Source organism: Leptonychotes weddellii, chromosome 5 (genome assembly GCF_054177405.1).
Source record: "Leptonychotes weddellii isolate Sample4059 chromosome 5, ASM5417740v2, whole genome shotgun sequence".
In the NCBI taxonomy this organism is placed as follows: Eukaryota; Metazoa; Chordata; class Mammalia; order Carnivora; family Phocidae; genus Leptonychotes; species Leptonychotes weddellii.
The window spans coordinates 29,166,756-29,192,979 of NC_138373.1; the positions used below are offsets into that span (position 1 = coordinate 29,166,756).

The 26,224-nt window shown below is 49.5% G+C and overlaps 2 protein-coding genes across 7 annotated transcripts in view; one reads left to right on the plus strand and one right to left on the minus strand.

Moving 5' to 3' along the window:
• On the minus strand, positions 1–23,067 carry PMM2 (phosphomannomutase 2). Of its 3 annotated transcripts, none has more exons than XM_081820063.1 (8): positions 22,934–23,067; positions 17,534–17,645; positions 15,297–15,373; positions 14,519–14,610; positions 11,778–11,877; positions 11,574–11,649; positions 10,330–10,445; positions 1–1,480 (listed from the first exon to the last, which is right to left on the minus strand). In XM_081820063.1, exons 1-8 carry the CDS (start codon positions 23,012–23,014, stop codon positions 1,379–1,381), a joined length of 756 nt encoding a protein of 251 aa, XP_081676189.1. In that variant the 5' UTR covers positions 23,015–23,067; the 3' UTR covers positions 1–1,378. The 3 variants fall into 3 exon arrangements, with proteins under 3 accessions (XP_081676189.1, XP_081676190.1, XP_081676191.1); XM_081820064.1 differs by lacking the exon at positions 1–1,480 and adding an exon at positions 6,587–6,849; XM_081820065.1 differs by lacking the exon at positions 1–1,480 and adding an exon at positions 6,865–6,998.
• Positions 22,998–26,224, plus strand: part of TMEM186 (transmembrane protein 186) — a 7,209-nt gene continuing 3,982 nt past the window's right edge. Inside the window, exons 1-2 of one of the 4 annotated variants that reach the window (XR_004072894.2) lie at positions 23,196–23,270; positions 24,165–25,833. Coding sequence is in view for 2 of the 4 variants with exons in the window: in XM_081820062.1 (XP_081676188.1) it covers positions 24,711–25,727 (1,017 nt within the window). In the remaining 2 variants the exon portion in view is untranslated. The other 3 variants (XM_031019977.2, XR_014145358.1, XM_081820062.1) reach the window with 3 other exon arrangements.

A 26,224-nucleotide genomic window follows, 5' to 3' on the forward strand; every position in this document is an offset into this window, starting at 1 on the left:
TGGGAAACAATAAAATCAACTTTAATTTGCTGCTTTTCATTGTGAAAGGTCATTACAGTATCATTTGCAAAATCCAACAAAGAAAGGTACCCCTGGGTGGCTGTGTCCTGGGAACCACGGAGCAACGTCAGCCCTGGGTGTGGTCATGCAGACTGCCCCCAACCAGACCCCAAGTAAGACCAGCCCGGGGGTTCCTGGGAGGCTTGGAAGGACCCAGCGAACACTGAGATGAAAGCACCTGGTGGGGTGGGGGTGGGGCGGTGGGGGTGCAGACCGCCGTTCAGATCGGCCAGCCCTGAGCAGAGGCCGTGCTGTGGACTGGAGTGGACTGAGGATTTGTGGGTCCTGACGAGTCCAGATTCTGAAAAGTGACCTGTGAACCGTTTCCTTGGATAGCGCTCCCCCACGGGACCCTGGAGCTGCCTTCCAGTGGCACAAGGACCTCGCAGAACTCGAAGCACAAGTGGGGGTCGCAGGCCCAACCACCGGACGGCTCCCACCCCTTAGGTCCAGAGGCCGGGCAGACCTGCAGCTTCACGAAAAGATCTGCAGGGCAGCCGTGCCACTCCTCTTCTGTTAACGATCCAGGCTCTCACGTGTTCCCTGAGAAAGTGGAGGGGAGTGAGGCCCTCGGGGAGCCAGCCAGCGCCAGCATCCAGGGGCAAGGCAGATGGGGCCCACTTGCTCCCATCCTGACAGGCGGAGGCGCAGTGGGCTCTCCTAAGTGTAGTGAATTCAGAGCTTGCCTGCCGTGCTGCAGGCCGGCTAAGGTGCAAACTCGTTGGGGTCAGTGGTCACTTGGCGGCCACCCGTCTGCGTCCCATGCGCCGCTGAACTCAGTACTGCCCGGCGGCCACAGGGCCCTCGCTTTCAGAGTCCCCCCAGGCTGACACTCAGGCAGGAGCTTCCCCTCCGGAGGCGCTGTTGAACTTCTGTCCTGGGGAGGGATGGCTGTAAACATCTTGTCCTTTCTCATCACCAGATGCCCCCGTCGGTACTGACACAGGGGGTCCAAACATTGATACTGGTTACATTTTTCACAAGACCCATGAGGAGTGAGGGTCCAGGCACATTCGTTCTGTATCATTCTAGAATGATGGGGAAGGTTCCCCTCAAAACCGTGTGTACCGTGATTGCACGTACGGAGGGTCTGAGACTTGGGGGTGGGGGATGAAATTGGGTTGGAGGTATTCCTTCAGGCCATTCTTGACAAGTCTGGCTGCTTCTGGCACTGAGGGTGGAGGCCACGTCGTGGTCGGGGCCACAGGACAGTGTGGGGAGCCTGGCGTGTGAGGGAGGGAGGGATCCTGAGTGTGGCCACCAGTGGCCCTTGCAGCCTGTCAGCGGGATGCCCTGCCCTCCTTTGGGAAAGGGGCCGTTAGGAGAATAGCTCCTCACAGATCCTGCGGGTGTCCTCGGGGGCCGTCACCGTGTAGCCCACGGTCCTCGGGTCGGTGAAGATCTCGTGGTCATTCCCGCCCTGCAAAGACACGAAGGAGATGTGGGCGCCTTGCTTCTCCTGGGCGCAGGCAGCCGGGGAGCTGAGGAACTGGCGATTTTACCAGCAGGGAGGCCGGCTTCGGTCACCTGAGCCCCCCGGGAGAGTAGCAGCCCGAGCACAGGCATTGCCGAGAAAGGCTTCATCACCTTCCCTCGAACTGCAATTTAGCTTGGAATGTAATTACGCCTATGAAAGAAATCACGACGCTCTTGTGAAGATCTGAGGCTTATTTTTCTATACGGCAAGCGCGGCAGGTGATGGCACTCTCTGCCGTGTTTTTTTTTTTTAAGATTTTATTTATTTATTTGACAGAGACACAGCGAGAGAGGGAACACAAGCAGGGGGAGTGGGAGAGGGAGAAGCAGGCTTCCCGCGGAGCAGGGAGCTCGATGCGGGACTCGATCCAGGGACCCCAGGATCATGACCTGAGCCGAAGGCAGTCGCTTAACCAACTGAGCCACCCAGGCGCCCTCTGCCACCGTGTTTTAACCGTGCCCAAGCTGTTGTCACAGGCAGTGTGGCAGGGCTGACAGCCCACCGCGGCGCTGCCGTTGGACCTTGCGGTGATGCCGACAGGCCGGCCTCCGAGCTGACAGCAGCCACCGGTGACTACTGAGCACTTGGTGGCATGTGGCCACGGCCACAGAGGAACGGAGTTTGTTTGATTTTGATTCGTTTACATTTAAATAGTCCGTGTGTTTGGCGTGTGATCCGGGTGGCCCAGCTGTGGACCCGGCCTGTATCGCCGAGGAGCGGTAACGCCACACCCCGCCCGCAGCCCTGTGGGGGTCACCAGGTCAGCACCCGCCCCTCAGCTCATGGGGCTCCAGGTGTGTGCACACGGCACTTCCCCTGGGCCACTTCCAAGAGTGGAGGGCAGGACTGCTTCTGCCGGGCCCCAGCACATCACGGGGGTCCCGTGGTTGTGGGTCCTCTGGTCCGTGCGGCACCCCCACCCCGCCCCTGGTCTCGGGTGAGTGGAGCAGGCTTCCTGCCGTGCCCACGCCCGAGCTGCAGCAAAGCCCCTGCTTTGCTTCTCATGCAATTCCCTAGGTTTTCCTTAGAAAAATCAATTAGTTTCTAATACGATGAAAATGACTGCAGAGACAAAAATGGATTTTTATCGTAAAGATTCTACAGGAAAAATCTGACATCCCTTTAAAGGACTGATGGAGGGGCGCCTGGGTGGCTCAGTCGTTAAGCGTCTGCCTTCGGCTCAGGTCAAGGTCCCAGGGTCCTGGAATCGAGCCCCACGTCAGGCTCCCTGCTCTGCGGGGAGCCTGCTTCTTCCTCTCCCCCTCCCCCTGCTTGTGTTCCCTCTCTTGCTGGTCTCTCTCTGTCAAATAAATAAAATAAAATCTTTAAAAAAAAAAAAGAAAATAAAAAAAATAAGGACTGATGGACACGGTAATTCCTACTGCTCTCATTTTTGTGAGAATAACCTCTCCCCAAACTTTAGGAGGGGCTGCTGCCGGGGCCCAAAGTACGCCAGGTGTAGGAGTCAGGTTAGGGGGCCACGAACTTGGAGCCATTTCGGGGAAGGTCCCTTCCCAGCACTGACTGGGGGAGCTGCTGGGGTCCGGCCCTGGCCTCACAGATTTCTGTGCTGTCAAGGGGCTCTGGGTCAGCGCTGAGCGTCACGCCCACCATGTGCTACCTAAGCAAGTAAACGTGAAACCAGTTCATGCAATTCTTAGAATTAAAGTCGGATTCCTCTTGCGAATAGCACGGGAGGTAAAAACTACTGCAGAGAACCTAACATAGAAAAAAGATTCGTGCATTATCCAGAAAAACCCAGCATCTACCAGGGACACATTCACTCCCTGTCACTCACTCACTCACTCAGGAGGAGTCTGTATTCACACATGAACCCAACCAGCCCGGGGAGCACCTACTACCACCTGCTGGGCAAACCAAACCAAGGTAGGGACCACCCTCACAGCTTGAGTCGGGGGCGGGGAGAGGGCAGGAGACGGAGGTGAACAACTCCGCAGGGCAGACAACAGGGGAAGAGAACCCGGGGTGGCAAGGGAGGCACCTGTGAGCAGAGGAAGTGAGGGGACAAGCTGTGTCTGGGAAGGCAGCTCAGCAGCCCGCCAGGCCAGGGAGGTAAGGACTTGGGATATTATGTGAAGCCACCAGGAAAGCTGCCACCTGGGGACACAATCAGATTCACCTTCTGGAGGATGGAAAGGTGGGGGATTAGGACGACGAGCAGAAGCACTGCAGTTAGGAGGCTGCACAGCCAGCCAGGGTAGGAGGGCAGACGCCCTTCCCCAGGGAACGAGTCCGAAGCAGCCACCCAGCCTGTCCCTCCCGGGAGACCTGGTCCATGCGGGGCCGGCTCTCTGGGCTCTGTCTGGGCTCAGCAAAGTTGGCAAGAGCGTCTCGGAACCACCACCACCACCAACCTCAGACTTTAACTTCCTCTCCTGCCAGGGGACCTGGCCTCCCCTGTGGCTCCTTGGGGCTGTACAGGGCTCGCATGCAGAGTCAGAGGGAGGTTGGGAGAAGCAGAAGCACAAAGTGAGCTAGTGTGAGTGCCCTCCCCTAGAATTAGGCTTCAGAGAACTGAGAATTCCAAACACTGGATTTGCACAGGGACCACGGGTCACACTAGATTAAGACAAAGGGAACAAAGCCAAAGCAACGGATGCCAGATCGTGTTACCTGAGGGCCCAGAGGAGAGGCCTGCAGCTCAGTGCAAACAGACCATTAATATTTAAATCCCTACAAGGCCCAAGTCTGAGGGTGCAACAGAAAACCAGAAGGCAGTTCTGCGTGGGGTCCAGTCTCCCTGCCACCAGGCTGTGTTTCCGCACACGCTGTTGCTGAGCTGATGGGGGGCTTCTGGTGAAGCCTGAGGATCCTGACGGTGGAGCTGAGGAAGGGAACACAGATCAAGTTCCCCAGCCGGTGGGCCCTGCTGGGCAGGCCGCCAGACCTCGAGAGGGTCTCTGCTATGACCAGCCATCTGGGGCTCAGGCAGACCCCCTCCGGCTGGGAGTCCACTCCTGCCGCACGTGGACATTAATCTCTTGGCAATGTAACGGGATTGATCAAATTTCTAGGTATCAGGGTACAAAGGCCAAAGGGAAAAGGGCTCTGGCCTCAAAGCCCTGGGGCAGCCGTGCTTGCTGGGCTGAGGGGACAGTCACTGCGGGAGCTTTACCAGCACTTCCAGGGCCAGTGTCCCCAGCCTGCGGGCCGCTGTGTGGGAAGCCAAACGGATCTGAGTGTGCGCTGCATGACTGGTATGTAGCTGTTTCTCAACGTGTGATCATTAGCTGGGGATGAAAACTGTCACAACTTTCAGACAGATTTGATAAAAACGTATGCCCTTAGATAATTGTACTGGTTTTTCCTAGAAAGAAGTCAACTGTTACGCTTAAAAGGAAAAAAAAAGCCTGGCCCCATGGTCATGATGTTTTAAAAACAATTAGGTGATTCCAACGTACCTCCAGGATGGGATCCAGTGGCTTACAATCTGATGACTATCCAGCTTGGGGCGTGGTGGAAAGCAAGCTGGCTTGCTGTCCTGCTAATGCCCCCGGGGTGACCCTCTGGGTCTGCTCCTGGTTCCGGCACATCCCCTCATTCACAAAAATGGGGCTGAGCGCTGTGTGAGGGGCCTGGGCACAGACATGCATCCAGAAAATGCTGATTTATAGACATCAGTGACCGTACCAGGGGAGTCCCCGAGGGCCGGCCACACTCTAGGGGCCTGAAGCTGGGGTCCCCCTGAACAGAAGAGCTAGAGCAGGGGCTGCTCCTCCTTCAGGGCTTATCCAGCCAGTCCTCCCCCGATCTCAGGCGCGACAGACCACAGAAGGAAGGCGGGTCAGCAGGGACCCCAACAATCACCTGCACCCATGGTACCCCTGTCCGGTGTCCTGCTTCCCGTCCTCCCACGAGGGAGCCGGCTGCACCCCCTCAGCTGCGTGGAGAATATCCAACCCGGTCCAACCTCCTTCAGTCAGATCTCGGGGAGCAGCGATTTTCCTGGGGGCCTCTCTGGGAGCAAGGGACTCCCCTCTCCGTGCTAACCTAACCCTGCCACTAGTCCCCTAAGACCTGGGTCTCAGATTTCGCACTGAAACACACGAGTAGTAGGGCAGGTCTGCGCATAGGACACATTCTGTGCCCTCATCGGCCCTCAGGCATCCTGAGAGTGAGCGCAGGAGATGCCAGGCATGGCGAGGACACCCAGGTCATGGCCAAAGGCCAACTCCATCTAAAGCCTGAGCAGGAACTCAAGGCTCGTCGGTTTACACACATCGCCCACCCTGTAGGCCTCCAATCTCTCATACTGGATGAGCTTTTCTTAAACTTTATTAAAAGCTGCAGACTTGGTAGCCGGCTGGTTCCCCTGCTGGGAGAGGCAAGTCCTGCTGCCTTTCCTGGGCCACCCTCCCTCCAGAACCTCCCTTTCCTCCCACTGCTTCAGAGGAACTGCGTGCCCACGGAGGTGACAGGCACCGCGGCTCACGGATACAGAGACGTGTGTGGTCACCGTGTGGGCAGCAGGGGCCAGATTTGGGTCTTCTGGGTTTCAAAGCTGCCTCTTCCCACCAGGCCGATGGGGACCTCTTTGAAGCTTATTTTAAAGACAGATCTTCCCTGGGACGCCTGGGTGGTTCAGTCGTTAAGCGTCTGCCTTAGGCTCAGGTCATGATCCCAGGACGTCCTGGGATTGAGCCCCGCATTGGGCTCCCTGCTCGGCGGGAAGCCTGCTTTTCCCTCTCCCACTCTCCCTGCTTGCGTTCCTGCTCTCGCTATCTCTGTCAAATAAATAAATAAAATCTTAAAAAAAATAAAAATAAAAAATAAAGACAGATCGTCCTTTTTAACATTTGTAGAAAACCAAGTATTGCATGATTAAGTAGCAGTTTGGAGGTGATGTGGGAGAATGACGAGAGGCTTTTGGATGCCACCCGGTCTCTGACCCTGCACTGCGCCCCGCCCCACACGGAGCCTGTTGCTGCCCGTCCCATGCTCCCCGCCAGGCTGCCCAAGGACCAGAGGACAGAACGTCTAAGTGCCCAGCTCAGGATCTGAGACTGAAGTGCTTTAGAAGCTAAAGAATTTAGTTTTCTTAATTTGATATTTTAAAGCTTTATTTTTCAATAGATAGCACATTCACAGAGTTCAAAATTTAAAAAAGGGACAGAGTGCTAAGTGTCTCTCCCATCCTTGTCCCTGGCCCTCCGGAGGTCTGTCATCTGCTTTCTTGGGTGTCCCTTCACATTCCCTTTATGCACTTACAAGCAATGTGAAGAGACACTACTTCCGCTTTAGACAAAAGTAGCGCATGTTACTTCTATTGTTCTGCACCTTACTTGGCTCGCCTGATAAAACATCCCAGAGATCGGTCTGCATCAGTGGTTCGTACAGCCATGGGGCATTCTGCCGTGTTGCGGGGCCGCCGTGTACTTAGTCAGTCCCCTCCCGCAGCAGGGCAGGGTGCCCCCCAGAGAGCTCAATCACCTAAAAGGATCTGCTGAGTCAAAAAGTCAATCAGCTGTCGATGTTCATGACGTGTTAGAATGTTTTCATGTTCCAACTGCCTTAAAGCCAGGAAGCATTAAACCAGCGGAAGCTGTCTAGCCTGGGAATATGGAAAGGCTGGGGGGGTGGTGGTGGAGTCAGTTGCCTAAGTCTCCCCCCTGCCCGAAGCCATGCAAAGCAGGGTGGGGTGCCTCTCTGTGCCCTGGCCATCCCTTTCCCTGCAGCAAACCAAGGCACTCCAGGCTGGGCCCAGAGCCTCGAGGCTGCACTTGGAGCTGCTGCGTTTTAACAGACCCTGGTTGATGTGGCTGATGGGCAGGAATGCGGGGGTGGGGCTTTCCAGGACTGACAAGCATTTAGAAAAGCAAGGGCCAATGTCTAGTTTCTTCACCCTGCTCTCTGGGGGTGTTCCAAGCAGGGAAGGGGGGAGGGGCTCTGTGTAACATCCGATCCCGCCAGATGGACGCGGCTGCTAGGGCTGAGGAGGCTGCCAGGCAGGCCTCTAAGCCTGTGGTGCTTGGCAGGGAAATGGCTTTTTTTTTTTTTTTAATTAAGTAGGCTCCACGCCCAACATGGAGCACAACATGGGGCTCGAACTCATGACCCTGAGATCAAGACCCGAGTTGAGATCAAGAGCCAGACCCTTAACCGAGTGAGCCACCCAGGCACACCTGGGAAATGGCTTTTTACTGACAGTTCTCAGCTCAAGTGCTGTTTCCCTGGAAACCAGCAAGAACATTTGCCTTGGTGCAAAGAAAGGAAACAGCTTTCAAAGTCTATCACTGAATACGAGAAGTTTAAAGCTAGTGTTTGGGAGGCTCTATGCCTGTTTAAAGGTTTAGACGGCTGGACTGTCACTTCCCGTTTCCAGGAAACCACTGACTGACAGCGTCAGAGAGGGCAGAGAACTGTCACCACGGTGTCAACAACCACAGTCCCAGGGCCTCTGCTGGGGAAACGGGTCATACAGCCCCTGAAAACCTTGTTTTTGAAGAATATTCACTAACATGGGGAAATAAAATTTGTACTGAGAACAAAGCAGAAAATCAAATAATGAGAATGCAGGGTCCACTTTAGGGGTCGCATATGCCCACAAAGAAAAGGCTGGGAGGCGTGACCACACATGACAAACTTTCTCCCTTGAACTTTCTCCAATGCTCTACGATGAACTATGTTCATTAAGAATCGGGAAAAACAGGGGCGCCTGGGTGGCTCAGATGGTTGAGCGTCTGCCTTCGGCTCAGGTCATGATCCCAGGGTCCTGGGATCGAGTCCCACATCGGGCTCCTGACTCGGCAGGGAGTCTACTTCTTCCTCTCCCTCTGCCTCTCCCACTGCTCATGCCCTCTCTCTCTCTCTGTATCTCTGTGTCTCAAATGAATAAATAAAAATCTTTAAAAAAAAAAAAATCATAGTTTGCAAAGCAGACTTGTTTTTAAAAAAAAAAAAAAAAAAGAAGAATCGGGAAAAACACCTCCGTAACTAGTATCCACTTTAAAAAAAAAGTAGGTAGAACTAAAAACCAAACAAACAGAATCAGTGTGTGGTCCTGTAGCAGCTAAACAGCACAGAAAACGCTCTAATTCCCAGATGGAGAATTCCCCAAAGCAGGCATTCTCTGCTTATCTCAAGAACCGCATTCCATTGTGCAAAGTCCCAGCTGAGGCTTCTGACGGCTATGTGCACACAGCAAGAGTGTCATCACTAAGAACCTGGCTTCGCCTGTCTCAACAGCTCTCTTCCCAGCCCAGTGCTGGCACGGGGCTGGAAGGGCTGCAGAGGCACCTGGCCATCCCTGGGATCCCACGTGTGAGTGCGTGAGCTTGCTTTCTCAAGAGACATCCAAGTCCGACAGAGGCTTGTTTCAAAGCTTGCATTCAAAGTATTTCTGCAGCCGAAGAATTTCAACAAATGGATGCGGTTGTAAACCACTTCTCTCCATCATTAAGAACGAGGCGGAAGGCCACACCTCCTGAAAAGCAGTACCATGTGGTCTGGGAACTAGAAGAGAATGTTCCCCACCACGATGGAGGGATGGTTCGTTGGACTAGAAAGCCTACGTGCTTAAAGACAAAGTAGTCTGTTCTGGTGCCACCAGCTCTGGCGTGAGCTGTGTGACCCTGAATAAGTCACTTACCCTTTCTGAGTCCTGTTTTTTTTTTTTTTTTTTAAGATTTATTAATTTATTTAAGAGAGAGAAAGAACGCAAGCACGGGGAAGGGCAGAGGAAGAGGGAGACAAGCAGACGGCCCGCTGAGCAGGAAGCCCATTGTGGGGCTTGACCCCAGGACCCCGAGATCATGCCCTGAGCTGAAATCAAGAGTCAGATGCTTTACTGACTGAGCCACCCAGGCGCCCAAGTCCTGGTTTCATCATTTAGAGAGATGGACACGAGCCTTTACTGATCAGAAGTCCCTTTCATGCTAGAAGACCATATGTAGAGACCTCGCTGAAAGGCAGGTAGGTCCACCCCAGAAACCTCAGCAGAGCGGCAAGTACTCTGCAGTGGACCAGAGACCAGAGGGATAAGAAAACTCTGAATGTGCAGCATCCAGGACACACCTGCTGGGTGCAGGATGGCCACAAAGCCCAAACCAGGACCTCTGATGGCAAGGTATCCCGTTACTGGGCAGTGTGTAAAGGGAAGCAGGAATTTAAAGGAGCCCGGAGACAGGCCCAGGGCTGGGCAGCGAGTGGCTGGTGCCGAACCTCCTCTCGGGGCCCACCTCTCCCAAGGAGAGCCCCATCCTGCTGCCACAGTGGCTCTGGGGAAATCCCTCTCTGTAGTCCTCCTAATGGTGCTGGCCTGACACAGCTCTGCTCTCAGCCCTGATTTAGAATCAGTCCGGGACCTGGGACTTCCGACAGGAACAGCTCCCCAAACCGTCTGTGTGTGATGTCCACTGCTAAACAGTCCCTGGCACAGTCTCTTGAATTTCAGACTCGTGAGATTTCCTGTCTTCCTACCATTTAGGATGCCTCGTGCCCAACTCATAATGAATGCCCCTGGGGGAAAAACACAGTGGAAAAATGAGATAAAACTGGCCAAGAGCTTGGAAGTGCACAAAGGATCGGACAGCACTGGGGCAGATGTTCTGGAAGGCCGCGAAGTGAGCCTCCAAAGAGCTCCATTTCTGCCTCCACCGAGGCGTCCGGTGTGGGAGTGCAAAGGGAGGGAGGCTGAATTGCAGAAGCCCCCACTCAGTGTGAGCTGGGCCAGTGCGTACCGCGTGAGGGAGGGGAAAAGGCCCATGTGTCCATGTCCCCTTTTCCAGCCCAAACCGAACAGTCCAACTCCAAAATAATGCTCCCGTACTTACTGGCATGGTTTTGTCCCCGAAGAAATAGATGGTCTTATAGCCGTCATTTTCCACATGTCTCAGGCAATACCTCTTGTCCCAGCCCTCAGGAAAGACATCAATGCTGATCTGGCCTCCTGCCGAGAGGGGGGAAGACACAAAAGCTAAAGGTGGAAAGGAGGCGAAGAGCACTTTGCTGAAAAGAACATGTGGCCTACTCGTCAGCAAGTGGAAGGCCAAGGTCTTTGATTTTTAACACCCTTGTTCGCTACTTATGCTACTTTAGGGACCAGTTCTAGAAATTAATATGACATTGCTTTTTCCAGCATTATTTCACCTAAAATCGAAAAGCGAGACAGACCACCAGCTCAGAACAAGGAATGCATTTGTGTTCAAGTGCTGCGCCAAGCGCATGGGTCTAAATGAAGCATGCTGGTGGAAAAGCTGATAATAGCTTCATTCAGCTGGGCCGGCCCGAGCTTTAACATGCTCTGGCTCTCAGGGGACGAGGCCTAGAAGCAGGCTGCATGCAGTTCATCTTGCAGGGAAAAGGAAAAGCATGTGGAAGGTGATTTGCAGGCAGCTTTCAGGAGCGATGAAACTGTTTGAAAGCTTTGTCAGAGAGATGTTCACCTTGCAATTCAAGAACACTTGAACATCTACCCGTTTGTCTATCAGACATAATCCCTTTGCGATTCTGGTTTTCCTACAACTGTACACTTAGCGGAAGTGGTAAAACAAGAGGGCTTTACATAATCACTCATCAGCGTTCACTTCAAGTGTCTGACAAGTATATTCTACCAAAAACCAAGGCCAAGATGCCAGTGCCGCAGGAAGAAGTCCGTCGGACACCGGAACCGTTTGCACGCCGGGCCGCCATTGTAGATACAACCTTTGTGGGCTCAGACAAGTCCCCTTTCCTTCCAGGGCCTCAGTTTCTTGATTTGTAAAACCAACCCAACTGACTGCTAAGGATCTCTGCTGCTCACCCAGCATGAGATTCCAGAATCTATTGGGCCGAGCGCTATTTTGGGCCAGCAGGAGAGGTGTGGGGAGGAATCCTGCCGGGTGAGACTTTAGAACCAAACCCAGCAGCTGGGGTGAGTCTCCATGAGGGCTGACCACACAGGAGTGCTTGCCCCTGAACGCCTCTTGCCCACCTCCACACCGGGCACAGTCCCATTTCAAGAGCTCACCGGCCCCCGGCAAACCCCCTGGCAAGCGATTACCAAAGCCCGAAGGAAACCCGCCTGAATGCACGGTACCTATGGAGAACGTGACGCCTTTTCCCACAAACTCTTTCTGCAGTTCTGCTACGAACTTCTGTCTGATATTTTCTTTCTGAGAAGAACAAGAAGATACCGATTATCTAGTGCATGGCAGTTCAGAAAAAACCCTTTAGCCGCCGGCCGCCAGGCTGCACATCTTATCTTATCTCCATAGACCCAGGCTGTGTTCAAGGGGCTCACTTTATCGAGTTCGTGAAACTCAATGCGTTCTTCTTGGCTGCAGCTTCTCCCAATCGGGGACACGTTCAACATCCCATTTCGGAACTCAATGAAAGTACCCCTAGAGAGGAAAGGGGACGGGCCCCAGAGAGACATTATTTATGTGGGCGACGTTACAGATGGGTAAACAGGCTCAAATTTCCAGAAGGCAGGGGCTGGTGTGATCAACATTTCACAGGGCTGGGCTCAGCCACACGGCAGCCACGGGCCACATGCAGCTAATCTGAACTGAGATTAGATTTCAAAGATGCAGCATGAAAAAGGAATGTCATCCTCATTCGAAATGTTTTACGTTGACTATGTGTTAAAATGACTATATTTTGACTATAATGAGTTAAATAAAATACGATTAAAATTAATTTCGGTGTTCCTTTTTCTTTTTTTAATGCAGCTACAGAAAACTTAAAATTGCACGTGGCCCACATTATTTCTGTTGGACAGTGAATTTTATCATTAATAAAGAGCAATGATGGGCGCCTGGGGGGCTCAGTCGGTTGGGCATCTGCCTTTAGCTCAGGTCATAATCCTGGGGTACTGGGATCGAGCCCTGCGTTGGGCTCCCTGCTCAGCTGGGGAGTCTGCTTCTCCTCCCTCTGCCTGCCTCTCTGCCTACTTGTGCTCGCTCTCTCTCTCTCTGTGTCAAATAAAAGAAAAAAAAGAGCTATGGAAATGATTACCATCTCTCAAGTTCCCGAGGAGTCTGAAAATTCATGTGCCTGACCCCTTTGCTAGTGACCTCTTGAACCCACTGATCTGACCACACAAAGCTATGGGGAAAGGCTCGGAGGGCTGCTTGGCGAGCCTCCTCCCTCATTACCGAGGAAACACTGTGCAGCCAGCCGCTACTAAATGGTTGATCTGATCACAGAAAATGAGAACAGCTCAACACTACTTATTTTGAATAAAGATGTTTAAAAAAAAAACCCATATCCCCTCGTGTTTCCAGTTTGAATCTCAAAATAGTTTCTTTTTTTTTTTAAAGATTTTCTTTCTTTATTTGACAGAGAGAGAGACAGCGAGAGAGGGAACACAAGCAGGGGGAGTGGAAGTGGGGGAAGCAGGCTCCCCGCCGAGCAGGGAGCCCGATGCGGGGCTCGATCCCAGGACTCCGGGATCATGACCTGAGCCGAAGGCAGACGCTTAACGACTGAGCCACCCAGGCGTCCCTCAAAATAGTTTCTTAAAAGCTCAAATAACTGTGAGCTATTTATCCTTACAATGCAATTTAAGTGTTTTGTGACTGTGTGCTCAGAAGTATCTTCTAGTTTTGTTTTTTTTTTAAGATTTTATTTATTTAACAGAGAGAGACACAGCGAGAGAGGGAACACAAGCAGGGGGAGTGCGAGAGGGAGAAGCAGCCTTCCTGCGGAACAGGAAGCCCGATGCAGGGCTCGATCCCAGGACCCTGGGATCATGACCTGAGCCGAAGGCAGATGCTTAACGACTGAGCCACCCAGGCACCCAGAAGTATCTTCTAGTTCTAAACGCTGATGCCTATGAGCCTCTCAAACCTCTTCCCTCGGCCCTTTCTGTCTTCCACACACAGTCCTGATCTCGAACCACCAGCCACCTGTAAATCCCAGGGACCCCGGCCCAGTGTTGAGCTGAGGGCCTGCTTCAAGGCCAGCGCGGCCTCCTGCGAGGCTGTGTGACTCTGGGTGCCTCTTGGAGCCTCACAAAGGGGCTGACGTAGTCATTGTGGTTACCTCTAAAGGGTCCTGAGAAAACCAAATGTCCTAGTTTTTGTTAACTGGGAAGCAATGAATACTCGTTAGGTAAAGTAAAAGCAGCAAAATCTCAACCGCTGGATCCTCTCCCCGGCTGTGCCCAACTTGCACAGAAGCAAATGATACAACACAGTTTTCAAGAGTCCCCTACCTGCGATGTCCTGGAGCTGGTATGGACCAGCCCTGTCCCCTATACCTTCTACAGGGACCCTGGTGACCCTTCCCAGGGGTGACCCTGGGACTGCGGTGCTAAACTGTCAGAAAGAGAGGCTCAATGATTTCTCCCCAATTCAAGGACATAATATTACTCTCGTTCCCAAGGGAGGGAGGCTGATGCATTTTAGAAAGGCTTCTGTTCTCAAAAACTAGGATTAAGGAAGTTTATCAAGTGTTCAACTCCTCCCTGAGGATCTGGACTCATCTGAAGCCTTCCTGTGCCCGTGTGACCTGTGTGTGGGGTGCACAGTGAGACTGATGAGAGGTGTGGGCAAATGCTGATCCAGGTGGGTCTCAGCTCTGCTGCCTGAATTCAGGGGGGATCTTGTGCAAATTTGAAATGACAGGTCTTCAGAGACCACAGAAGCCAGAAGTGATGGTATTTTACAACGTGAAATCTGACTTTCAAATGACAGCAATTAATGCAGATTTTATGTCACACTGTGGGCCGAGCGAGCAAGGCTGCGCGTGAAGTGTGGCCTGGGCCTCCAGGGTGACTCCCGGGTCTGGGGCTGATGCTCTTCTCACACTGCGGTTTTACAGGCCTTTCCTCGGACCCACAGCCTCGGCAAGTGTCTAGTTTCCGATTCCCATCATGTGGCAAAGCCATCATTTATGGATTCATTCTTCCACTAGAAGGTTTCCAGCAATGTCTTACTAACTAAGCACAGAGCCCAGGACTGGAATCAGCACCAACCCAGCCAATGCCACTCCTCCCCATGCTAGGGCACGCAGCCTCTTTGGTAAAAGCAAACCCACCTCTTCTTCGGGAGTTTAATTTTTGCAATGTAGCTCAGACAGTAGTTGATTAAATCTTGGATTAGGGCCTCACCCAGGTGACCTTGAATACTCTAGATAAAGAAAATACTGGGGTTACTTGATTTGGGGGACGCATTTTCAAAATAACTTTACAGCAAACCCAGAGCTTCAGCCACTACTGGCGGGGGTCACTGGGCTGATGTGGCGGCCAGGGTGACACGCCCCACCACCTTTTTCCTTCTTTCCCTGCTTGCAAACATAAGGCAAACCACAAAGGGCTTTAGTTAAAGCATTTCCTGCTCCATGACTCAAGACTTTTGTACTCATTATCTTTCGAAAGCTTCATGGAAGGCCCAAAGAGTTTATTACTGCTGCTTTTATTCAATTAAAATATCTAGAGACACTGACAAAAAGTGTATTCGTTCCCCTCAGACTTTTTCTTATGTCTGAGTGGAATGATCTTGTTACTAATAAGAGCTACACAGTACCTCTTAAAAATGCTTGTAGAGAGGCAGTCTATCCTAGTCTCTGCTCGCATAATAGAAATATCAGATTACGTATCCTTAAAAAACAATGATAAAAATTTAGTTCACAATTTAGAATATGTGATAGTCACATGGTTCAACATTCAAGATGTAGAAAAGAATGTGGGGTAGGGATTCACTCCTCCTGCTCCTCACCTCCCAGATACACCTCTCCAGAAGCACCCAATGTCAAATATCTTTTTAGAAACCATTTTAATAACAGTATATGGTCGTCTGGATACTCAAGAACCTACCTGTTTACACAAGAGTTTCCCATCTTTGTATGCAACCAGGCCATTTTCAGGAAACACATAATCATATTTTTCAACCACTGCAACCGAAATAAAAGAAAAGAACTGAAGCTGGAGTTTCTATTTCTCGATTAACACATATCGTCAATAAAACTGAACTCCAATAAGGACTGTGAAAGGGTATCTCGTCTTAACAGGTTCAACAGGTGGGGAAAAAAGCTCCTTAAAAAAAAAAAAATTCTTTTTCTAAAAAAGACTTTGGGGGGGCGCCTGGGTGGCTCAGTCATTAAGCGTCTGCCTTCGGCCCAGGTCCTGATCCCAGGGTCCTGGGATCGAGCCCCGCATCGGGCTCCCTGCTCAGCGGGGAGCCTGCTTCTCCCTCTCCCACTCCCCCTGCTTGTGTTCCCTCTCTCACTGTGTCCCTCTCTGTCAAATAAATAAAACCTATAAAAAAAAAAAAAAAAGACTCTCTAATTACAAATGTACAAGACGGTGGCCAGGCTGGAGACGGGAGACTTGCTAGTGGGCCCTCTCACGTCTCTGCCTTCAGCCCCCTCTACCTGGAGAGGAAGACGGGAGCCAAGGACAGCCCCGAAGCCTCCCTGTGGACCCGCATCCCCAGGGCAGTGATGAAAATGTGCAGATTCCCAGGCTCTGCTCTCAGGCTTTCTGAATCAAAACATGCAGGGCCAGGCTAAAAATCAGAATTTAAAAAAACCCAATTTTTTTATTTTTATTTTTTTTTAAACCCAATTTTTTTAAAAGGCTTTTAGGTGATTCTTACATGCAGCCAAATTTGGAGACCACTCACATAAATCTAACTGGGTTCTCAAACTTTAGTTGCTTGTTAAAATGCAGACTCCCAGGTGCCCTGTGTTTTGGGGGGGGCCCTCACATCTGTATTTTCACAGGCTCCCCAGGTGATTCTGATACAGCTGGGTCTTCAACTTTCTTCTAGCTTGTGAATGTTTTGAGTCTGTTGTTTTGACTCACACTCTGAAATCTAGACAGTGCCCTACCCTGACATAAAACCTCTCTGAGCCTGTGGTTAAAAATATGGCCAGAGGCAGAAAGGGCTAACAGGGCCGGGTAACAGGATTTCTGGGGCTTAATGTGCCCCATTATGTTGTTTCTAGTGTTTCTAAGTAGAACATCTACAGGGAAAATTAAGTGTAAGCAGAACAGAGAGCTTTAAAGAGAATGCATAGATTATGCTCAGAGTAACTAATCCAATACATACAGCTTACGCTGATTTGGACTGTAAGATATTACAGCTAAAACACTGGTTATCTACTGGGGGTGATTCTGCCCCCCAGAGGATACTTGGCAATGTCTGGAGACAGTTTTGGTTGTCACACTGGGCATGGAGGTACTCCTGGCATCCCATGGGTGGAGGCCCCAGAGGTGCTGCTGAACATCCTACAGTGTGTACAAGAGAGCCCCCCACAACAGAGAATGAGCCGGCCCAAAATGTCAACAGTGTCCAGAAGAAGGATCAACTCATCCATCTCGCCACCCTCTAGTTCTTATAGGCCAGGCACCCAGGAGGCCCTGGGGCTACAAGATGAGGAATCCATAGTCGTAGTGTTCAAGAAAAACGGACGGATAACAAGATAGTTTCCAACGAGCAGAGAGTGCTCTGCCAGCAGGGCTGTGCATCATAATCTCCCGGGGGGGGGGGGCTGCTAAAATACGATTCAAAGGCCCCAGAGACCTCAGCATCTCCAGTGAAGGGGCCAGTAAGAACCCCTGGCTTCCTGGAGTCCTGCGCTGGAGATCCTGGTTTAATAGACAGGGAAGGAGCCTGGGTGACTCATGATTAGGGAACTCTGGGAGACCCTGTGTGAGGGCAACGGAGAGGGGCCCCTAGACCCAGAGGGCACCTCAACACCTGGGTGAGAAGGACGGTCAGGAGATGGGGCCTGAGTTGAGCTAGGAGAGTGGACGGGGACAACGTGAAGCATTCCAGGCAGTGACACACACACTCAAACATCTGGGCGACCCCATCCATGTATCTGAGTCCCGAATGGTCCACCACCAACTCCAGAAATTTATTTATAGCATTAAGAACAGAGGAAAGAAAAAGCAGAGAGAATGTTTGTCCAAACAAGGCAGCAGGAAGCCTGCCACACGGGGAGGAGAGCTCAGGCCTGCCTAAGATACTTAAGGGCCACAGGTCCTGACGTCCTCATAGGAAGCTGCCATTAACCAAACGTGAACAACAAGTAGCGTTTACTTACCATCCTTTCCCAGCTGCTCCTGCACTTTCTCAAAGTCCGACCCGCCTACTACTCCAATTTTGATCTTCTGCCTCAAGTTTTGTAGAAAGCCATCCATTTCTTTGGTAATTTTCTACATTTCAAAAAGGAAAATAAAAAGTCATGAGCCGTAAAGTAACCAGGAGACTAAAACTCTAAGAGAGACACAATCCTTACTTTCATATATGCCAATTCAGGCTCTAGGTCTGTAGTAAGTCCAAATATTTTAGTTGTGATTTGGGGACATCAACTTTTTACCAGAGAAAAATGTGTTAAATTTTACTTATTTTTACCTAGCTTAAAAGACACAAGCAATATATTAACAACTGCTGTGTTCTGTTCCAGCTATTCCTCTCTGCGTTCATATACTTGTCTATATGCGCACAAATAAATAGGTCTGATTTTTTTTTTTTTTAAGATTTTATTTATTTGACAGAGAGAGACACAGTGAGAGAGGGAACACAAGCAGGGGGAGTCAGAGAGGAAGAAGCAGGCTTCCTGCGGAGCAGGGAGCCCGATGCGGGGCTCCATCCCAGGACCCTGGGATCATGACCTGAGCCGAAGGCAGACGCTTAACCGACTGAGCCACCCAGGCGCCCCAAATAGGTCTTATTTCTGAAACACAAGGACTCATTTTTTTTTTTTTTAAAGAAGTTGTACTCTGATTCTGGTTTATTTTTTTTATTTTTATTTTTTTAAAGTTTTTATTTATTTATTTGACAGAGAGACAGTGAGAAAGGGAACACAGCAGGGGGAGTAGGAGAGAGAGAAGCAGGCTTCCCGCTGAGCAGGGAGTCTGATGCAGGGCTCGATCCCAGAACGCTGGGACCATGACCTGAGCCAAAGGCAGACGCTTAACGACCTGAACCCAGGTGCCCTGAAACACAAGGACTCATTCTGTCTTGTGCAGTGACTTGTGTTTTGAGCAGTGAGTTGCGGTGACCATTCCAGGCCGATACACATAGATCTAGAGCATTCCTTTCAAATGCTATACTGTACTCCACTTACAAATATAAGTTGCTGATTTTAAAACAAAATAACATAAGATTAAAGAGGATGTTCAGAATTGGTTTGTTGTAATTATACAAAACCAAAAATAAATAAAGTACAGAAGTAAGATCACTAGATTTTAGTCTCTCCTAAAAGAAAAGCTCCTATCAACAGTGGTCTCAATGGTATAATTTTATGCTAGTTAAAGTCCAAACTGTGCACTATTTCAAAAGAAATTATGAACATGAGGGCGCCTGGGTGGCTCAGTTGGTTAAGCGACTGCCTTCGGCTCAGGTCATGATCCTGGAGTCCCTGGATCGAGTCCCGCATCGGGCTCCCTGCTCGGCAGGGAGTCTGCTTCTCCCTCTGACCCTCCCCCCTCTCATGTGTGTGCTCTCTCTCTCTCATTCTGTCTGTCTCAAATAAATAAAATCTTTAAAAAAAAAAAATTATGAACATGAAAAAATATTCCTATATTAAGACAAATCACAATTCATTTTTTGAAGTTAATTTGTTACTTTTACCAATCCGAATTGTATATTCACATGCGGTATCTTTAATTAATTAATTAATTTTTTTTTGAGAGAGAGAATCTTAAGCAGGCTCCATGCCCAGCACAGAGCCTAATGCAGGGCTCGATCTCACAACCCTGAGATCATGACCTGAGCTGAAACCAAGAGTAGGATGCTTAATTGACTGAGCCATGCAGGCACCCCTAATTTATTATTTTTTAAGTAAACTCTACCCCCAACATGGGGCTTGAACTCATGACCCGGAGATCAAGAGTTGCCTGCTCCACTGACTGAGCCAGCCAGGCGGCCCACACACGGGCTATCTTTAGAAATGAAGTTAGCAGAAATTAAAAACAAAAACTTCAATACAAAAACATCTAGAGTTCAATTCTTCTCTTTTTCTTAAAGAAACTGTTTTAGAGTAATATACACATAGGATTAATAAAATTGTACAGAAGGGTTATAACAGAACACAATCTTTTCTACACCTTCCAGTGCAATCTTGACCTAGCAGACAAAATCTAGAAGTGCACCAGTGGCCTCTATGAATCAATGCCTGTGAAAATGGGTCCCGGAGCCCTCCAAATGTCAGAATGATGTCAGAATGGCAGGAAGTGGGGAAGACTCCTGACGTCAGAATGGCAAGAAGTGGGCAAGATTCCCTGGATTGCAAAATATTAAAAATGTAATACTTCCATCTTCAAGCAGAACCCAAAGCTGCAATTTATTTTATCTTAACCCCTGTGCACACTGATGAGCTCTGTGGTACTGTGGCCATCAGGTGTGTCTGCAATGTGTGTGCATTAGAAGGCACCTTCTCACTTCCAAGTGGCAGCAAATGTTTTTTGACAGGAAATAAGACCCAGCTGCTTGTGAGCACAACAGAGCATCTAAACTACCCACTGCAGGAGAGATCTTTGGAGCAAAATAATCACAAAGTTGTTGTGATGTTCCCAAATAACTTTTGTGTTGCCAATCACAAGGAATTCTTTATAAATCATCCTAGACAAAATAAAACACAGAGAAAGACCCAAACGCTTAAAACTGAGGTCAAAGCATGTTAAAAATTCACCTTCTGAAAAAACCAACTATAAAAGACTTTTTTGGGGACAACAGAGGAAAACTGATGGGAGTAAAGAAGAGTCAGCAGAATAGGGTGCGTGGGCCGGCACTGACCTGCTGTCGGGTCTGTGAAATATGATTGCAACACAGCCATATCCATTCATTTGCGTGGTGTCTGTGGCCGCAAGGACATAGCCGAGTAGCTGTGACAGAGACCACCTGGCCGGCACAGTCTCAACTCTTTACTATCTGGCCTTTTACAGAAAAACGTTTGCTGACTGCTAGACTGGGGCATTAAATAATAGGAGGGAACTGGTGACAATTTTCATTGGTGATGGTGATGATGGCACTATGGTCACCACAGATGTCCTCAAGAGATCCAGGCTCAAATATTTTGGGGTAAAGTACCATGATGACTGCAGCGTAGGAAGTGGTACAGCGAAGAATAAAAAAGAACATTAATGTCAATCGACATTGAATTTAAGTGGTGGGGATGCAGCTGTTCTGTATACTAGTTTCTCAGTGATTCTGTATGTTTGAATTTCCTTTTAATTTTAATTTTATTTTTTTAAGATTTAAAAGTAATATCTACACCTAATGTGCAGCTCAAACTTACAGACCTGAGATCAAGAATCATATGCTCCTTTGACTGAGCCAGCCAGGTGCCCCTGTATGTTTGAATTTTTTATGACATAAAGCCGGAAAACAATTCACTCAGGTTTATAGTGATACTGCGAAGCTCTGGACTCCATTCTAATTAGATTTTATCTGTTTATGTCATATTGTGTTTCAGCAGCTGTAAGATAACCCATTCTTCTGCTTCTGGACTGTAATATGCTTATCAGTGTTTTTTTTTTATTCTTATGTTAATCCCCATACATTACATCATTAGTTTTAGATGAATGCTTATCAGTGTTTGAGAATGCATGTATTGAGGGAGGGAAGGTATTATTCTATAATGAATAGATCTCTTGCTAAAATATTTTTATTTTTTACCTGGAACACCCGGCACACAGAAACAACTTTCTTTTGTTAAACTTCTTTTTTTTCAGTGTTAAAATTATTAGTTTGCTGCAAAGACTGTCATGTTTCAAATGTGTTATGGGAATACATGGTGGGTTTCTTTGCTATTTCATGCTTCATGCTCATCTGCCCTGATTCTTTCTGGAAGGCAGAAGCACCTTCTGGAATGGCATAACCAGCAGCCAGAACAGCCCCCATCTTAGAGCGGTGGCAGAAAATGGCAAACTTAGCAAATAACAACACCCAGCAACCCGAGACTTGTACTAGGTTTGCTGTGAGAAATCGAGGTCATGGTTTCATGGAGTCTCGGTTTCCTTATGTTTAAATGGGTAACAGAAATTATCCTGCATGGGATGAAAGAGGGAGAAAGGTTGAGAAGGTCCAGTGATATCATGTAAATAGGTTTGGAATGTGAACCCTAGACCATCACAGCCCCTGGGCCAAATTGAGCAGCTGGTTGTTTTTGTAATAAATAAAAAAGTTACCAGGGGGCACCTGGGTGGCTCAGTCGTTAAGCATCTGCCTTTGGCTCGGGTCATGATCCCAGGGTCCTGGGATCGAGCCCCGCATCAGGCTCCCTGCTCCGCGGGAAGCCTGCTTCTCCCTCTCCCACTCCCCCTGCTTGTGTTCCTTCTCTTGCTGTGTCTCTGTCAAATAAATAAACAAAATCTTTTTAAAAAAATAAAGTTTTATTGGAACACAGCCATGCTGTGTCTACATAAGGTCTATGACTGCTTTTGCATTAAAGTTGAGTAGTTACTACAGACCATGTGGTTGGCAAAGACATAAATTATTGCTATCTGTCTCTTTACAAACAATGAGTTGTTGACTTTGGCTTTAGATGGCCAAGAGATTCTCTAACAGTCCAGAAGTGTGTGTTGGGTCACTGAATCTGAGTCAGAAAGGGCCTCTGAAGAACTTGCAGTTGAGTTTCATCACTAGATACACTGAACCTGTGGCTCAGAAAGGCAAAATGATGTTATCAGAAGTCACACACGTTTAATGTGGACGTCTGGAGCACACCACTGCCACCCTCCGGCCAAAATTAAGAAGGTAGGGATAGAAAGTGAAGTTAGTGAGGTCACTTGGGCCCAGTCTCTAGTTTGAATGGCTGTTGTTCAGTGACCAGTCCGTGCAAGGAGGTCAGCATGAACTTCATCACAAATGTTGATCTTAAGTGAAACCTATGTCCATGCCTGGAGCAGCAAAATCTAGAAGTGGGAAGCAAGCTTCCTGCAGTTCAAGGGGGCTCTCAGCTGGCAGTGTGAAAAAATCTAGGTCTCCTTGCTCACTCCTGCTGGAGAAGGGGGCTGAGAGAGGGGGTGGTGTCAGCGGCTAATATTTATTGACTATTACTGAACACAGCCTACAGTACCCAAGATACTTTTATGAATTTATTCGATTTCATTCGACCCTCACAAACACCATATGGAACTGGGAAGGTCCCCATTTAAAGCCGTGGATGCTGAGACTCAGAGGCTAAGTGACTTGCTCAAGGTCAGACAGCTGTCAAGAGGGTACAACTGAGACTATTAGGTCTGTTTGACCTGGAAACCTATGTTTTTCATATTAGGCTACAAGGTACAGCTCACAGGTGACAGGACTGAGGAGGGCACATAGTTGGCAAGGGGGCTGAGCTGAGGTTCAAATCCAGGGCATGCGGTGAGAGTCCAGAACTGCGTTTTCCAACCCCATACACGTTTTTCGCTTTCAAGGGTTTTTCGGCCCCGTCCCATGTCTCCGAGCACCCTGAGGGTCTGCACCCGCTGCCGCCAGCCCGCCGGGCACCGCCTACCTGTCGCGGGGCCGTCAGGGTCCCGTCCACGTCGAAGAGGCATAGCGCTGGGCCGGACGCCGCCATGTCGCCGGTTTCCATCCACTCTGGACGGGACTTGTTGGCAACCAGGAATTCGGCCCAGAACTTCCGGGTTCGGCCCCCCGTGCCGCGGGGCACGCTGGGAGGAGGAGGATCCACTCCCACGGTACCTGGGACTTGCGTCCTATATTCTTTCGGAACCACAAATCCCAGGATGCAATGCACCAACACGGCGTCCTCTTACTGCCGAGCAGGCGCCGTTAGAGGTTCCGGGGACAGAGGGGATTCACTTCCGGCGACAGGCAGCTGGGCCATGGTAAGAGGGCGGTTGGCGGCAACTGCGGGAAGTCGTGCGCTTTGGGGGTCGTGGTCCAGGTTGGGCAGGCAGGCGGATTCCTTGGGTTCTGATTCGGAGAATCCGCGGGGGGTGGGGGACCTCCGGCGTAGGTTAAGGCTTTCTGTGCTGCGCCTTCCTGGGCTTGGGTCACGTGGGCCGACAGTAGCGCGCACTGAAATTCACTGAGCGCCGTCCCGGCGCATCAGATCCTCGGGTCCACCAAGTGCAATTGAGGGCTTTGAAACCACTGTCTCATTTGGTATGTTGTGAATCCCCATTGTGAAAGGCGAAGAAACCGAGGCCCAGAGAAGTGGAGGAACTTGCCCAAGGAGCCACAGCTAGTGACTGTAGGAGCCAGGATCGGAACCCAGATCAGGCCCCCAAGCCCGGAGCATCTTTCACTGAACAACCGTGCACCTGATAAAACCCTTGTGCTGCGGGTTGGCGCCTCCCCGCCCCGCAACTGGGCTCAGAAAACAGCGCTTCCCCTTCAGCACGGAAGATGGTGCTTTAACCTGACAGAAAATAGGGAGGTTATTTTAAGTATCGCAGGGATTTGTTACCCTTTAGGACATTGGTTCCTGCTGGGGAAAATGTTCCCACAGCCTAATGCATTCACTGCCCAGCCCAGAGTTGGCGGTCCCTAGATATTTTTTGAATGGATGAAAGCTCTGCCACCTTTCTTGTACCTCTTTGAACTGCCTGAAGGAAAGAGGACCAGTTTGAGAGTCAGACTCTGCCCCACTCACTGGCTGTGTGTCTTTGGACAAATTTCTGACCTTCTCTGTGTTTAGTTTCCTCAGTGGTAAAGTGGGAATACAGTTGACCCTTGAACAATTTGGGTTTTAACTGTGTGGGTCCACTTCTATGCAGATTGTTGAAAATAAATACATTGGAAGATTTTTCAGAGATTTGCAACAATTTGAAAAACCTGGCAGACGAACTGCATAGCCTAGAATTACTGAAAAAATAAAAAGGTATGTCATGAATGCCTAAAATACAGGTAGATACTAGTTTATTTTATTTACTACCATAAAGTATACACAAGTTATAAGAAGTTTATCAAAATACACACAGAGACTTACAGACTCTACACAGCATCATTCATAGTCGAGCTCTACACGGCATCATTCATAGTCGAGAGAAACAGAAACAAACATGAAGATGCAGTATTAAATCCTAACTGCATAAAATTAACTACAGTACGTATTGTACTACTGTAATAATTCCATAGCCACCCCCTGTTACTATTGTGGTGAGCTCAAGTGTTGTATGTGCTTAACACGGTGTGTGTTGCTAATCATCTCTGCGTGAGCACTTCATCGCTGGTAAATTGCAAATGGCAGTAAAAAGTGATCCCGTGGTTCTCGCGTATTTTTCATCGTGTTTAGTGCAATATCATAAACCTTGAATAACACCATGGGACCCATACGAAATGCCACTAGTGATTCTGGAAGTGCTTCCAAGAAGCAGAGAAAAGTCATGACGTTACAAGAAAAAGTTGAATTGCTCGATATGTACTGTAGATTGAAGTCTGCAGCTGCGGTTGCCCGCCATTTCAAGATAAATGAGTCCAGCGTGAGGACCATTGTAAAAAAAGAAAAGGAAATCCGCGAAGCCGTTGTGGCAGCTACACCAGCAGGCGCGAAGACCTTGCACTTTTTGCGAGATACTTTTTTATCTCGTATTGAAAATGCAGCTTTTATGTGGGTGCAGGATTGCTACAAGAAAGGCATCCCTATAGACTCTAGTATGATTCGAGAAAAAGCAAAGTCGTTGTACGACAACTTGAAGCAAAAGGAAGGCGAAGGAACTAAAGCTGGAGAATTTAATGCCAGCAAAGGATGGTTTGATAATTTTAGGAAGAGGTTTGGCTTAAGAAATGTTAAGATAGCAGGAGAAGCAGCTTCTGCCAACCAAGAGGCCGCCGATGAGTTCCCACATCAAGAGCTCATACACCCCACACCAGAGGAGTTAACCGAAGGCACCTCGGTGGAGATGAGAGCTTCCGGACCAGTGCCAGATGAGGAAGATGTAGAAGCAGCAGGGCCAGAAAACAAGTTGACATTAGACAACCTGGCAGAAGGGTTTCGATTATTCAAGACGGCGTTTGACTTCTTTTACAACATGGACCCTTCTGTAATCCGGGCACTGAGACTAAAGCAGGTGGTGGAAGAGGGATTGGTACCGTACAGAAACATCTTTAGAGAAATGAAAAAGCAAAGAAGTCAGACAGAAGTTACTATGTATTTCCATAAAGTTATGCCGAGTGTACCTGCCTCTCCTGCCTGCCTTCCCATCCCCTCCACCTGTCCCACCTCTGCCACCGCTGAGACCGCAAGACCAACCCCTCTGCCTCTTCACCCTGAGCCTACTCAGCAGGAAGACAACAAGGAAGAAGACCTACCCGCTGATCCGCTTCCGTGTAATAAATAGTGAATAGTCATTATGCCGTCCACTTAAACTTCCCTGTTGCGCATGTGAGTGTCTTCATGTGAAAATCTCCTTTGGAAGTGGGTAGCCTATCCTTAGAGGCTGTAAGGTGAGTGATGTTTAATATAAAATTAACAGTGTGTCTTCTTACTGTTTTGTAACTTTGCTTTTTGCTTTCAAAGATTTAATTACCCTGCAGGGTGTCCCTTACCTCCCCCTCCCTCCATCCCTTCCCTCCGCCCCCCGGAATTGGAGAAAATGCCTATTAGCCTATCATGGCTAAGTGGTTTTTTTGTTTTTGTTTTTTTTTTAAAGATTTTATTTATTTATTTGAGAGAGAGAATGAGAGACAGAGAGCACGAGAGGGAAGAGGGTCAGAGGGAGAAGCAGACCCCCGCTGAGCAGGGAGCCCGATGTGGGACTCGATCCTGGGACTCCAGGATCATGACCTGAGCCGAAGGCAGTCGCTTAACCAACTGAGCCACCCAGGCGCCCATGGC